Source organism: Maylandia zebra, linkage group LG7 (genome assembly GCF_041146795.1).
Source record: "Maylandia zebra isolate NMK-2024a linkage group LG7, Mzebra_GT3a, whole genome shotgun sequence".
Lineage (NCBI taxonomy): Eukaryota > Metazoa > Chordata > Actinopteri > Cichliformes > Cichlidae > Maylandia > Maylandia zebra.
Window position 1 is genome coordinate 18052955 of NC_135173.1, and position 13602 is coordinate 18066556.

The 13602-nt window shown below is 39.5% G+C and overlaps 1 protein-coding gene across 3 annotated transcripts in view; it reads right to left on the minus strand.

The window, feature by feature from the left end:
• Positions 1-10225, minus strand: part of tasor2 (transcription activation suppressor family member 2) — a 32639-nt gene extending 22414 nt beyond the window's left edge. For all 3 annotated transcript variants that reach the window (XM_076885944.1, XM_012923697.4, XM_076885943.1), the window contains exons 1-13: positions 9607-10225; positions 9157-9305; positions 8771-8866; positions 8609-8681; positions 7248-7339; positions 7024-7161; positions 2580-2713; positions 2443-2459; positions 1007-1106; positions 804-898; positions 610-716; positions 282-354; positions 104-175 (exon numbers count right to left, since the gene is read on the minus strand). In XM_076885944.1, coding sequence (XP_076742059.1) covers positions 104-175; positions 282-354; positions 610-716; positions 804-898; positions 1007-1106; positions 2443-2459; positions 2580-2713; positions 7024-7161; positions 7248-7339; positions 8609-8681; positions 8771-8866; positions 9157-9305; positions 9607-9640 — 1180 coding nt within the window. In that variant the 5' untranslated portion in view covers positions 9641-10225. The remainder of the gene's footprint in view (positions 1-103; positions 176-281; positions 355-609; positions 717-803; positions 899-1006; positions 1107-2442; positions 2460-2579; positions 2714-7023; positions 7162-7247; positions 7340-8608; positions 8682-8770; positions 8867-9156; positions 9306-9606) is intronic.
• Positions 10226-13602: the final 3377 nt, after the last annotated feature.

Genomic DNA, 13602 nt, shown 5'->3' on the forward strand with positions numbered 1-13602 from the left:
TTAAACTGCCTTAATGGCAAATTAAGCTCTAATAAATGCTAGTTACAAAATTTAGAATGATTTAATACATTTATATTCAGTGTTTAATAAATGTTACAATGACCTCTCATTACAACTCGAGGATCTGGAAACACAAACAAGCCCTGCAGGACTTCACTTGCGCAGGACCAAGCATCTAGGGAAGAAAAGAAATTTGTGCATGATATGTAGCTTTCTAAACAAAGACAAAATTTTGTTATGCAACTGACAAAACAGTATACTTAAACCATTTTAAGTCTTACCATCATATGAGAGAAAATGGGACGAGTGCAACAGGATAAAAAATCCACCATCTCGCAGCAAAACAACGAGAGCCTATGTGTAAATAAGTAATGGTTTTTGGGTGTTAGGTAAGTCACACTCAACCACATACTGTCAGCTGCATATAAGAGAGCCTAATATTTTATTGCACTGGAAATTTCCACCGATGAAATCATTCACAGTTTAGTCTATCAACAATAAAATAGTTTGTGAACAGTTTAGCGCTCAATTAATTGCTTTAGTTGTTTCATAAAGAGTTTGCTTGGTCCTCTGTGTTTCATATTAGATTGATAGTAAACAAAAACTCACAAGATCTTTCTCTTTGATGTCCCACAGAAGCTGAACAAGTGAGTTGGTTTCTTCTGCCTCAGTAGAAACCAACTCATACAGACTGCAGTACAAGCCATCCAGAAAGACTGAAAGACAGCAAAATGCCACATTTATTAATATGTTTACTTCCCCAAGATTTTACCTTTAAAAATAAAAAAATAACAACAGCACACCTTCACCAGTGAAGCAGGTTTCAAAAATAGCCCTTGGTAACAGCTGTCGTAGATCTAACATCGAAATCACCCAGTCAACGTTCACCACTGGTGGTCTTCAACAGAAAAAAAAGTGAAAGCACATAAAATAGCTTAATGAAATCTAAATGTTCAAAGCCAAATAAGAATTAAATCTCCCTTTTCTATGTGCACATTGAACTTACAGCTTGGCAGGTAGTAAGGCCCCTGCTTTAGACCTCAGCCCAACATTGCATAACTGCCTGCCGATCTGAAGCTCACCTCTCCAAGGCAAGTAATGAAAAACTGAAATGATTTAATACAACAGCAAAAATGTTATGCATGAAAAAAAAAATGCAATTTTCAGTAATGATAACAAAACAACAACAAAAGCACGTTCACTTGAAAATTGCAATAAATATCTATTATGTATTTAGTCATGTATGAAAAAAATATAAAAAAATAACAAAAAAGATACACCCTCCGTCAATTATAAGGTTTTCATAATAGAAATATTATCTAGGTTAAGTAATTAGGTTGAGGTGTTTTTCCGCCATTTTGTTGTAGATTTACTGTTGTACTTGTAGTCATTGTCCTGTTGATTGACCTAAGCTTTAGCTGTCCGAAAATTGGCCTCACAGCTGACTCAAAAATTATAATCCTGCCACCACCATCCCTGATAATTGCTAATAAGGTATTTGTACTGAGACGCTGTGTTTGTTTTTTCATTTGATTATGGCTAAACATCTCCATTTTTATCCATGTCCCAAGGACAATGTTGCAGAAGTCTCGTAGTTTGTTATGCTACCACGCTCTTTTGAAAAAGAAGAGGTTATACTGGTAACTCTTCCAAACAAGTCTCTACTTGTTTTTTTCTAATTACACAGTCACAACCTTAATAACATTTAACTTGCTATGAGGCCTGTAGGGTCTGCGATGTAACTCTAGCTTTTTTTTGCAGTCTCTCTGACCATTGCATTGCCTGACCTTGATGTGAATTTGCTGGAAAGAGTCCACCACTGGAATGACTGCTCATTGTCTTGAATGCTTCCCACTTTTGAATAATCTTTCTTAATGTACAATTGGAAATCACCTTAAATCCCTTCCCAGAAAGATGGGAAGCAAATAATCATCATTGCTGATATCTTCTCTGCATTATGTTAAAACACATTTAAATGTTTTTAAGGCGTTAACACCTTTTGTCCCTTTAACATCACAAGGTCTAAAGACTAGTACCCTTTCTTGTCCTAATGTCAAAACTTATGATGCGATTGCATTTAAGCTACGTCCAGATGAACAGAATCAACTTTTGGAGATTGCATTTATGCTCTAATTTATGGTCTTTTGTGAGTGTGTCTGTATACACTGGATCTTACAGTTTTTTAATGTTCTTATTCTGTGACCCTCCTATTTTATGTACAGCACTTTGGTCAACTCTGTTGTTTTAAATGTGCTCTTAAATAAGGTTGGTTTTCATAGGTGATTTATATGGGGATATAAATGGGGTAGGTGAACTACATAAATGTAAAATATATGTAACAAAACATATTCTACAAAAACTAAACAGAACCCTCATAAAAGTGACCCTCCAGCTCCTTGAGAATCTAAATTACGTGTAATCATAATCCCAGCCTTTACTTACATAATTTTTTCTCCTTGCTGAAAAGAAGAAAAAGAAAAAAGTCAGTATGATTTTAATAATCTCACATTGCATGGAATGGTATCGGACTAGAACATGAAGATTTAAAAAACAAACATGTATATGTGATAATAAAATACCATTTCTCCTGAGGTGATGCTATTGTTGCTTTGGTATCCGTATATGAAAACAATACAATAGCAAACGGACAAGCAGCACTGGGAGATTGTGCTGTAGCATTGCTTCCACCATCTAGCAACTCATACATGTAACACTGCAAGACAGAACAAAAAAGGTACTTGAACAGCCTGGTATGCTTTCATTTTTCTTTTTGAACATGCACTTATTCATAAAAGGAAGTAACTAAGCAAGGTTAAAAAAAAAGAAAACAACAACAACAAAACCACCCCACCACCGGAATGCTACAATACTAATAACAGAGGACTTGTTAAGTTGACATTTATCAATGATATACCTCAGGCAAATCAATTAGCAAATGAAAAGTTTTTTTTGAATGTGCTCCATAACCCCCCCCCCCAAAAAAAACAAACTCATTAAATGAATATCTATATAGATAGGGTAATGTGTAAGGAACAAAGGGATGCCACATCCTTTGATGGAAATGAAAATTATCAACCAACAGACTGCTAAATTCAAAGACACCCCCAAAAGTGAAAAACTGATGCAACACACTCTATACATTGTATGACCCCCACACCCTTGCATGCCTGACAATGTTGGGGCATGCTACTAATGAGAAGATGGGTGGTATCTTGGAGGATGTCCTCCCAAACAAAATGCTCCGAAATGTTGTTCTATTAGACTTAGGTCAGGCGACCCTGTGGGCCACCTAATGGTATCAATTCCTTCATCTCCAAAAACTGTCCACATACTTTTGGCACGAGGCCAGGCATTGTCCTGCACTATGGAAAATGCCAATTGGTGAGCCCAATTGGCATAGAATACCAACACTGTGAGCACAAGGCCCACTAGAGAAAATTCGGGCCTTCTTGGGATTGTGCTGGAGGAAAAAGCAAATGGTAATGGCATGTATTGATGTGCCATCCTGAAAGAGCTGGACTACTTGTGCAACTACTGTGGGATCCAAGTATCACCTCATGCTGCCAGTAGTGCCATTGACCTATCCTAACCCAAAAAAAAAAAAAAAGTCAGAAAAGATGAGGAGGGGAAAAACATCAGTGGCCTCCATGTGTAAAACCATTCCTCTTTGCGGATTGTCTCGTAGTTGCCCCTCTAGTGCACCTGTGGTTGATTTCATTAACGCCTAAGCAGCTGAAACTGATTAACAACCCAGATCAATAGTTTAATTGACTTGATGCTATATTCTGATTAAAATATAATATATATCCTTCAGTGTGTGATAGATAGATAGATAGATAGATAGATAGATAGATAGATAGATAGATAGATAGATAGATAGATAGATAGATAGATAGATAGATAGATAGATAGATAGATCTGGGCCATATTAGATAAGATAACTCTTTATTGTCATTGCACAGTCATACATAGTACAGTAGTACAATGAAATTGGAAAAACTGTCCTACGTCGGCACTACATATAACACAACACGACACGATATGACACATCACAACGTAACAAACAACACAACACAGTATATTAACTTAGTATAAAAAAGAAGAATAAGTGTATGTGTATTGCACACTGTTATTATTGCACATTAATTATTATTGCACCTTGTTATAAATATAAATATTATTGTTATCGTTTTAAACATTGTTACCTCCCCCTAAAAAGTCCAGGGAGGTATCCAGTCAGGTCAGCTATTTACATTGATCAGGGCATATTATACCGTTCACGGTAATACCGGTATAATGTTAGGCAACGATAGGAAAATGAAATATCGCAATAGAATATGAGTACAACGCGCATGCGCAGTGCCTTTGTTTTCATACGCACATGGCCGATTGTTGAGTGAAACAGATGAACCAGAACTGGTTTGTAAAAATGGTGCAACTTCAGTGATGTGGAACTGGTTTGGTGTTTGTCCGTCAGATACACGACAAAGCACATTTTTTTGCAGAACATGCAAGCGGCCGTCGTTATTGTCGTATTTGTCGGACTAAGATGCTCTTAAATCTGGGAGTAATCTGGGTCCTAAACTCCGTACGCTTCAGGTCAAACGAACACCGCAGCATCACTGAGAGTTAAAAACTGTCTAAATTCTTTCATCTTTAATAAAACGATCAGCATTGCGGCTTTACCATGAAAACAAAATTTATTACATTTAACGGAGTTAGAAGTTAGCAGGAAGCTAGCGGAAGTTAGCTCGCTAGTTTCGCTAGTTACCTAAGCATGATATAGCATGTTCTGACTGAGAGATTTCTGAAAAAATTCAAACGTACAGCTCTGCTATCACTTCCAACATAAATGAAGACAGGAAACTAAACAGCAGTGACGTTTGTAGGGTTACTGTAGTTGGGCTAGCTGGTATATAATGATGTGCTACGTGATCGCTAGCGACACAGCTATGTTAGCATAATATAAACAGTGAAGCTGGAGGACGAACGCTAACACTTTTCCACTTATAAAAGTTAACGTGAAGGTTCCTCATAGTTAGAGACAAATGCAAGCGCATGGCAGGATGCTGTAAACGGACCAAACTTCAGTCAGGAGAACAACTGAGATAATCCATCCACAATACAAGGTTAGTCATTCATATACTGCAACAACATGGGAATAGAGCAGCTGCCAGAGAATTCAACATTAATGAATCAATGGTACAGAAGTGGAGGAAGCAAGAAGAATGAGTTTAATAAAGTTTGATTTATCTGACTGCTTTGTTTCGCTTAATGTGCCTTATAATCCCGTGCACCTTATGGTCCGAAAAATACGTACTGCACACTGCAGTTTAATGTTACAAAGCACCTCTTTTTAACTTCAGTGGATATTATACATGGTTATGCTCAGGATATGTCAGCCCATTTCTACTGGAAATGCCTTTTGGTTAAACTTTCAGCAAGGAATTTGCATTTGCACTGTTACATTTTTATAAAGCTTTAATGTACATAAAAACCAGCTTCTTGTTTAAGTGAAAATAAATGGAAGGTTGTCTTTTTGCGCTAGTAATGTTGTGGAGTTGTATTTTGTCTCGCATCAACTATATCGTCAGTTATATCGTTATCGCAAATTTTCAAATATATATCGTGATAAATATTTTTGGCCATATCGCCCTGCTCATTCATTCATTCATTCATTCATTTATATATATATATATATATATATATATATACACCGTATTTTCACGACCATAAGACGCACTGTGCTAAAAGGCGCAGTCTCAGTTATGTGTGCCATTACTGTATTTAACACACACATAAGGCGCACTGGATCATAGGGCGCATACAAGTACCGTATGCGTATTTAAAAATAAAGCGGGAGCAAACCTGAGTTCGGTACCTTACTCACATTTTTATTACCAGTAATCGTCATCATCAACAACACACAAGCATACAAGTGTGCGTATTTAAAAATAAAGCAGGAGCAAAACAAAGTTTGGTACTCACATTTTTATCATCAATCAAACCCATCGAAGTCCTCATCCTCTGGGTCTGAATTGAACAGCTGCGCTAAATCTCCATCAAACATGCCAAGTTCACTTTCTTCACTGTCAGAGTCACTTTCCGTGCCGTGCGGCTCCTCGGAAATGATGCCGGCTTTTGCGAAAGCTCGAACAACAGTGCCAGCAGACATGTTAGCCCAAGCATCTACAATCCATTGGCAAATTGTGGCGTAACTCGCCGGGCGCTGCCTTCCACTCTTGGTGAAACTGTGGTCTCCATCCGTCATCCATCGCTGGATGTGTTTGTCGCCGATGTGTTTGCTGCAGTAGGAGCGGAAGATGGCCAGCTTTTCCTTATAATCCGCTGGAAGTTGCTGCGCTACCGTAGTCCTGGTCCGGATGGAAAAATGGCACCGTTTCATAAAAAGTGAAAGTGAAACTGCTTTTAGCCGAATGGTGACCGTCGAAACGCTTCTCCCGCTCGTTCTTTGCTCGATGATCCACCGCTCGAGTCTTTCCTCCAACTCGGGCCACCTCGCCTTATGTCCGCGGAAACTCAACTGCGTTTTCTTGACCTGCCGGAGCTTGTTTTCTAGCTTCCTCCATTTGCGAACCATCGATTCGTTAATCTTAAATTCTCTCGCCGCTGCTCGATTTCCATGTTCCTCCGCGTAGCTGATGGCCTTCAGTTTAAACTGTGCTTCGTAAGCGTGTCTCTTTGCCACTTTCAGGGTTGTTAAAACAACCATGTCCTGCATAACGCACATACCTGTTCTTTTATACAGGTATGTGCGATAAAGTCAACGCACACACTTCACCCTTTCGCGTTCTCATGGTGTTCTCTACTACGTCCTCCTTACAACACACAGGGCGCACTGCGCTATAGGGCGCGCCGTACTTTTTGAAGAAAATCTAAGACTTTTAAGTGCGCCTTATGGTTGTGAAAATACGGTATATATATATATATATATATATATATATATATATACACACACACACACACACACATACATACACACATACACAGAAACTTGTTTACCTGGGTTCTCTCAAATGCAAGGAAGGAGCTGGTTTGTGCAGATACTGAAGGGAACTGTTCGGACACATGGCAGTCCAACCCCACAGTGGGTGCTGTGAAATTCTGGGTATAGTTTTCTGAAACCCTTTTAACTTTACCCTGTTAATAACAGAGAATAACAACATTTTTGTGTTTATAACAGCAGGAACAATCCTTCTAGAAACATCCATTTCTTTTTTCAGTACCTTTGTCAGCCTGATGATGGCGATGTAACCAGATTTCCCATGATACCAACGATTCAGATCCAAACAATCAGAGTACATCGATATGTAAACACCTTTAAATACACAGAAAATTTAAACTTAATATGTTTTCAGTCAAAAATAAACACAGTGAGGTTCAATTATTTGTAATAGGACTTCATAGACAACTATCATGGTGAAGTCATAACTCTGAAGTCGCTGTCTGTCACTCCCAGAGTAATACAACCACACCTAGGAAAATGAATGTCTCACACTTCCAAGAACACACCTCATTGAGCAACAGTCTGACTGAATTACCTTAGGTACTGCAGTAAACACTAAATTTCAACAGACCATAACGGTAACATTTATCAGTTTAGAATAAAATAAAATCTAGTTACATAGTTAAAATGCAATAACATGCGTTTTCCTGCTTATGGTACAAGTAACTGAGTCAGTTTTGAAAAAGAAAAGAAAAGAAAACTTCATAGAAAATGCTTGAAAAATAGTGACATACTCAAGAGCAAGTTATAAGGCGAGGTAGACAGCCACAAACTAGTCTAAGAAGTCTGTTCCGTCTTGTACTTTTTAGACTTTTTTAATTAGGAATGTCAAGTAACAAACATGTCGAGAATTACAACATTTATGAGAGAAAGGTCATGAAAAAAAACCTATTGCACAACTGCAAGTCTGCACAGGATGTGCAGCAAAAAAAACAAACAAAAAAAACCACTGGCTGAGTCGATAACATGTGACACACTGAAGCTGTTGTTTTAAAGTGTCAAGCCGGTGCCATTTTCTCCTACAGTTCACTGCAAAACAGCTCCATAAAAACTGACTTTGACCAAAGTTTGCTCTTGATAACGGCTACTCTTTATCACAGTCCGTACTGGGCCCCGTGGGTGTCCCAGCAGCATTTTAAACTGGGAGTTTTAAGGCTAAACAGAGCTAACAAGAATACAACTCGCAGTGCAAAACAGAAAGAAATGCCAGTCTTCCTTAAACACCAATATCCCGAAAACCTCATGTAATGTATAGTTTCTGTTTCACACATTCTTTCACTTTCATTTGTATACATTCGGGGCTTTAATTTGCTTTCACTTTCAAAACAAGGCAGCACTGGACAAACAACATGGACTATTCTTTAGCTTGATCTGCAAACATGAAGGACAACTTATATCTGGCCTAGGTAAAATCCTGCTTATTAGTATTGTTATAGGTTTACAGCTAAGGAATTTATTAGAATAAGATTTTAACGTTGAGTTTTAACACATAGATATCATATGATATCAGGCTCAGACTGAGGGAGGGAAGGACACGGTGGAGGATAAAAAATACATGTATATATATATATATATATATACCTTTAGAAGGATCTCCCAGAGTTGTACATGTGCTATTTCCAGTGAGCACACCGGTTTCTCGGAGTGCGTTAGCCTTTAAAACAAAAAAAAAAGGAGCACGGTATGAGGATTCGGTTGATTGTGTGCGTTTTCTCAGCTGTGTCTGTGACCTCCAGTCTGTACCTTGTTGACATCGTCAAAGAGCAAAAAGCCATAGGACTCCTCTAGATCCTCGTCTGAATACCCAGCGTCTCTCCTTTTTGCTCGGAAGGCATTGTACTGATACAAAACAAATTTTAAAAAAAGAAATAAGGAAATCAGAATAAAGGCTGTGCTTCATGTAAGAGCAGTTCCTGTTTCAGGCATGAGAAATTTTACCCTTGTGGGATTTCTTATGAGCTCAAAAGAGGGGAAATCTTCAATATTATATGTATAAAAGAGAAACAAAACCCACCGCATGTGTATAAGATACCATCTGGTGGGGTTTAACGACCACGTGTTATTTAAATGTGGTTATACTGGGGCTATATAAAAATCTACTTAAATGCTGGGGAAAGACTTAGACTAACCTTTTCTTCCAAAGTTGGATTCTTTACCAAAACAGCAGACTTGTATCTGAAACACTGCTTCGACTCATCATACAAGTATGCACGTTGAAGTGGAGCCAAGATACTGTTTTTAAAGATGTCAGAAGAGTCTGGCACAGGTATCAAGACACCTAAAGAAAGTGGACAGAATGCAAACATGAGCGCAAAATCCACGAGAGACTGGAAAATTACAGGCAACTGCGGATTGGATTTCAACCAAGGGGAAAAAAACTCTCCGAGCTGTTTCTCAATCCTGGAACAGGCTGTCCCCATTGGATATCCTTATCTACGCATTTATTTTCAGTTTTAACACATAACATTAGCAGGTGTCGAGTAAAGCAGGAGAAAAATCTCCCACCACACGACTTTTTCTTTTAAATCTTGAAGTGAAAGTCGTATAAGTGGTGCTGGTGGGGGGAAAGGGCTCATCACCTTTACTCGAGGCACCACCATTCCCACTTTCCATTGCTTATGAAATCTGTCGGCCTCCCTTTTCCTTTCGCTGAAAACTGCTCTCCCCGGATTCAAACATCACAACTCGGTAATTAGATCCCATGTATCCCACGTCAGATAAACCTTTCAAAGTCACTCGAGCTCCTGTCGCCGCCGTTTCAATACACATATTAACACGAAAACCAGGAAGTTAGAAAATAGCTGTTTGTCCACAGCACGTAGAAGCAAAAATATCCACGTAGCTTCACGTTTATCGTTTCATAAACAACGCGTCTGTTTACTCATGAAAGCCCCTCAGTCCTCCACATGCCTCCTCGCGTGGGGACTCGGCGTTACTGTCGTCGGTTTCAAAAAGGAAACAGAAACCTATCGAGGCGAAGCATCCATCTTGAAAGTCTACACCGAACTGTGTTCGCAAGGCAGCTGCTGAAGCAATGCTGAAGCTAGTTTGCGCCTGCGGCTCACTTCTCCTGTGTGTGTGCGTGTCCGTTTTTTCCTGTCCCTTTCCCTCCTCCTCGCGAAGAAATACTGATTTATAACAACAAACAAGCTAACACCGTGGGGTTATATTTGAACGCTAACTCGTTATCAACTGGTTTGATGGGTTATATGGCTGATTGAACACCGTAACACGGTTTAGATAAACTACGGGAGGTGCGGGGGGAGTTATGGAGATTAGTGCTAACACGTCTTTAGCACGTTCCCATGAAATTTGGTTTCCTGGAAAATCCTGTTTACCAAATGCACAGGCAAACTCACGGTAACTTAACTAATCGCTATAAAAACTAGTGGAAATGTGCAGCTGCCTGTTTAGTAAAAATAAATAAAATAAAGGGGGGGGGGTCGTGTTCTGCATGAGTCTATTTAAAAGGTTTTCTCTGTATAGACTGCTATGTTATGGTGGGCAGCTTCGCCTATATCGCTATCAAAGGTTACAGCACCTAACTAATAACCTGGTTTGAGTACCTACTTCATTGTGATTTTTTTTTTTTTTTTTTTTTTTTTTTTTTTTTTACATGGAGTGGGACATTGCTCTAAGTCCATAGTTCACCCTTTGAGACACATGACAGCCTAGTTCCTCTGCACATCTGTTTGTTCCTCTCATTATGCTAAGAGCATGTGCAGTGCAAGTTAACACTGTGAGCTGAACAAAAACAAATATTTGATATGTTCCTTTATCTCGAAATAGACTTTCTGCATACTGGACAAAGACACAGCTTCCTAGTTTGAAGAGTCAAGCCAGTGCAGACGTGCTTCGAACCTGCATTCTTTTTAATGGCCACCTGGGGTGATAGCTGTGGTTCCAAAAAGACTTAGACTATTCCAAATAACTTGGATCTTAGATGTCAGAACTCGGGAATGGCATCAATCCTGAGTTAGCGTATTCCAGAAAAAGTGAGAGAAAAAAACAGTATTTATTTTTCCAGATATCACAATAAATATGGCATAATACTTACTTATGGGCGACCGTGGCTCAGGGGGTTGGGAAGCGTATCTGTAACCGGAAGGTCGCCGGTTTGATCCCCGGGCTCTCTGTCCTGGTCGTTGTGTCCTTGGGCAAGACACTTTACCCTACCGCCTACTGGTGTTGGCCAGAGGGGCCGATGGCGCGATATGGCAGCCTCGCTTCTGTCAGTCTGCCCCAGGGCAGCTGTGGCTACCCTGGGGCAGACTCCACCAGTGTGTGAATGAATAGTGGCATTGTAAAGTGCTTTGGGTGCCTTGAAAAGCGCTATATAAATCCATTATATTATTACTTTTTACTTAAAAACACTGATGCATGGATAGAGCCTGGTTTTACAGTTTTGCTACTGTTTATGGCCCATGCTACCATGTTGGATTGTTAACGTCAGGTTCAAATTTTGGTTGGGAACTCAGAAATTCTGACTTCTCACATCTGACCATTGCAACATCTCCCTCTGTATAATCTGTAAATCTCTGAGCTTCTGTTCTGATATAGAATTAAAAAACAGTGTTAAACACTGATACGGCTTTACAGCTGTGTCTTCAGCCAACCTTTGGTTGCAGCAACACAACATGCCAGGTTGCAAAAATTGAGATATGCAGCACTGGCAGAAGTTGTGGCTTGTGACAGTGGATGCGACGCCAATCAAGTATGCACACAGGCCTAGAGGCCTATCTGTGACTTCTTCCTCTTTGTGTTTAACGGCGGTTGGCAACCAACGTAAAGGAGCATTACCGCCTCCTACTGTTCCGGAGTATGGGTCAGACTTACAGCTTAAGATAACCTTTATTAGTCCCACACGTGGGAAATTTGTTTTGTCACAGCAGGAAGTGGACAGTGCAAAAGTTATGAGGCAAAAATTAGAATACAATAAGAATAAATACAGTACACAACTGTACAGAATAGAATAAAATAAAATACTATATACAGTAGAATAAAATAAAATAAATATACAATAAGATAAAAATAGAATACAAGTACAAATACTATATACAACTGAGTAAAAATACAACGATGACAGAAAGGATTATTGCACTTAGTATTATTGCATATGTATGGATGTGTGTGCTTGATCAGTTAAAGTCTTTATTATGGAGTCTGACAGCAGTGACTTACAATCTGTATCCAAAAAAACAATACAAAACCAAAAAAAAAAAGACCCTACACTCTTTCATAAACACCTATATCCTTCAGAAACCCAACCAGTTCCCTCACCTGTGCCCTACTACCCTCCAACACACAGATTAAATTCCTCAATTCCCCGCTCCTTCAATCTATTCTGCAGAACTTTCCTCTCCACATCATAACCCTTGCACCGCAGTATTACATGCTCTACCATCTCCTCCTCCTCCTGGCACACTCCACAAAGCCCTGTCTGATGTTCTCCCATCATCTGCCTCCAAACAATACCTTTTGCTTCAGATCCGCTGCTTTTAATTTCCATCTCAGTCCTAGTTAGTCAACGCTCCTTTTGCCAACCTATCCACCTTTTCATTTCCACTGATTCCTACATGAGCTGGCACCCAAAGAAACTGAATATTGCCACCACAACACCTTATTCTGCTTATAGTCTCCAGAATAGTATACAGCATACCCTGCCTTGTCTTCGAACAAAATGATTGTAGACTTGAAAGAACAGCTGCCGAGTCAGAACGCACTACCACCTGCCTGATTTTTGAACACTCTACCCATTTCAATGCTACCAAAATTGCTACCATTTCAACCGTGTACACTGCCAGTCCATCCGGAGTGCGTCTGTTTATTTCAATATTTTTTGACGGAACTGCTATTCCAAACCCTGTAATTCCTGTATCTGGACTTTTAGCATCATCCGTGAACACATGAATACACTCAGGGTATTCATTCAAGCTGTGAAAATGAAATGCTGAAACAAGATCGACTCTTCCTTTCAATTTTCTCTTCAGATCCAGCAAGTACCAGTGCACAGGAGGGGTCTCCAGTAACCATGAAGGAACCACAGGGAACACTCCTGCAGGACATATTTTAAGTTCATACACTTGACACTCCTTAGCCCACTGATTCCCCACCTTTCCAAAATGATCCTTCTGACTTCTTCCATACTCCCAGAATTCCAAAAGTACCTCCTTTGTGGGATGTGCGTCACCATGACCACCAAGATGAACCCAGTAATTCACAGACACTTGCGTCCTCCTAAGATGCTGGACATTATGAACAATGCTGGGCATCCTCTGCACACGGCCATTAACAACCAGAAGAGTCTGTTCAGTGACAGGTTGCTTCTCCCAAAGACAAGAACTAACAGACTTAAAAACTCCTTTGTCCCACACGCCATCAAACTGTTTAACTCCTCTCTGGAGGGGAGAGGGAGGGGAAACAGGAGGACAAAGGAGGGGGGAACAACTAAGTTGTAGTGCCTCTTCACCTCACTGTGCAATACCTTTGCAAATAGTCAACGGTGCAATAGACTCAATACTTGAAATGTGCAATTCACTTGTATTTTTATTTTTATTCCTATTTATTCTATTTAT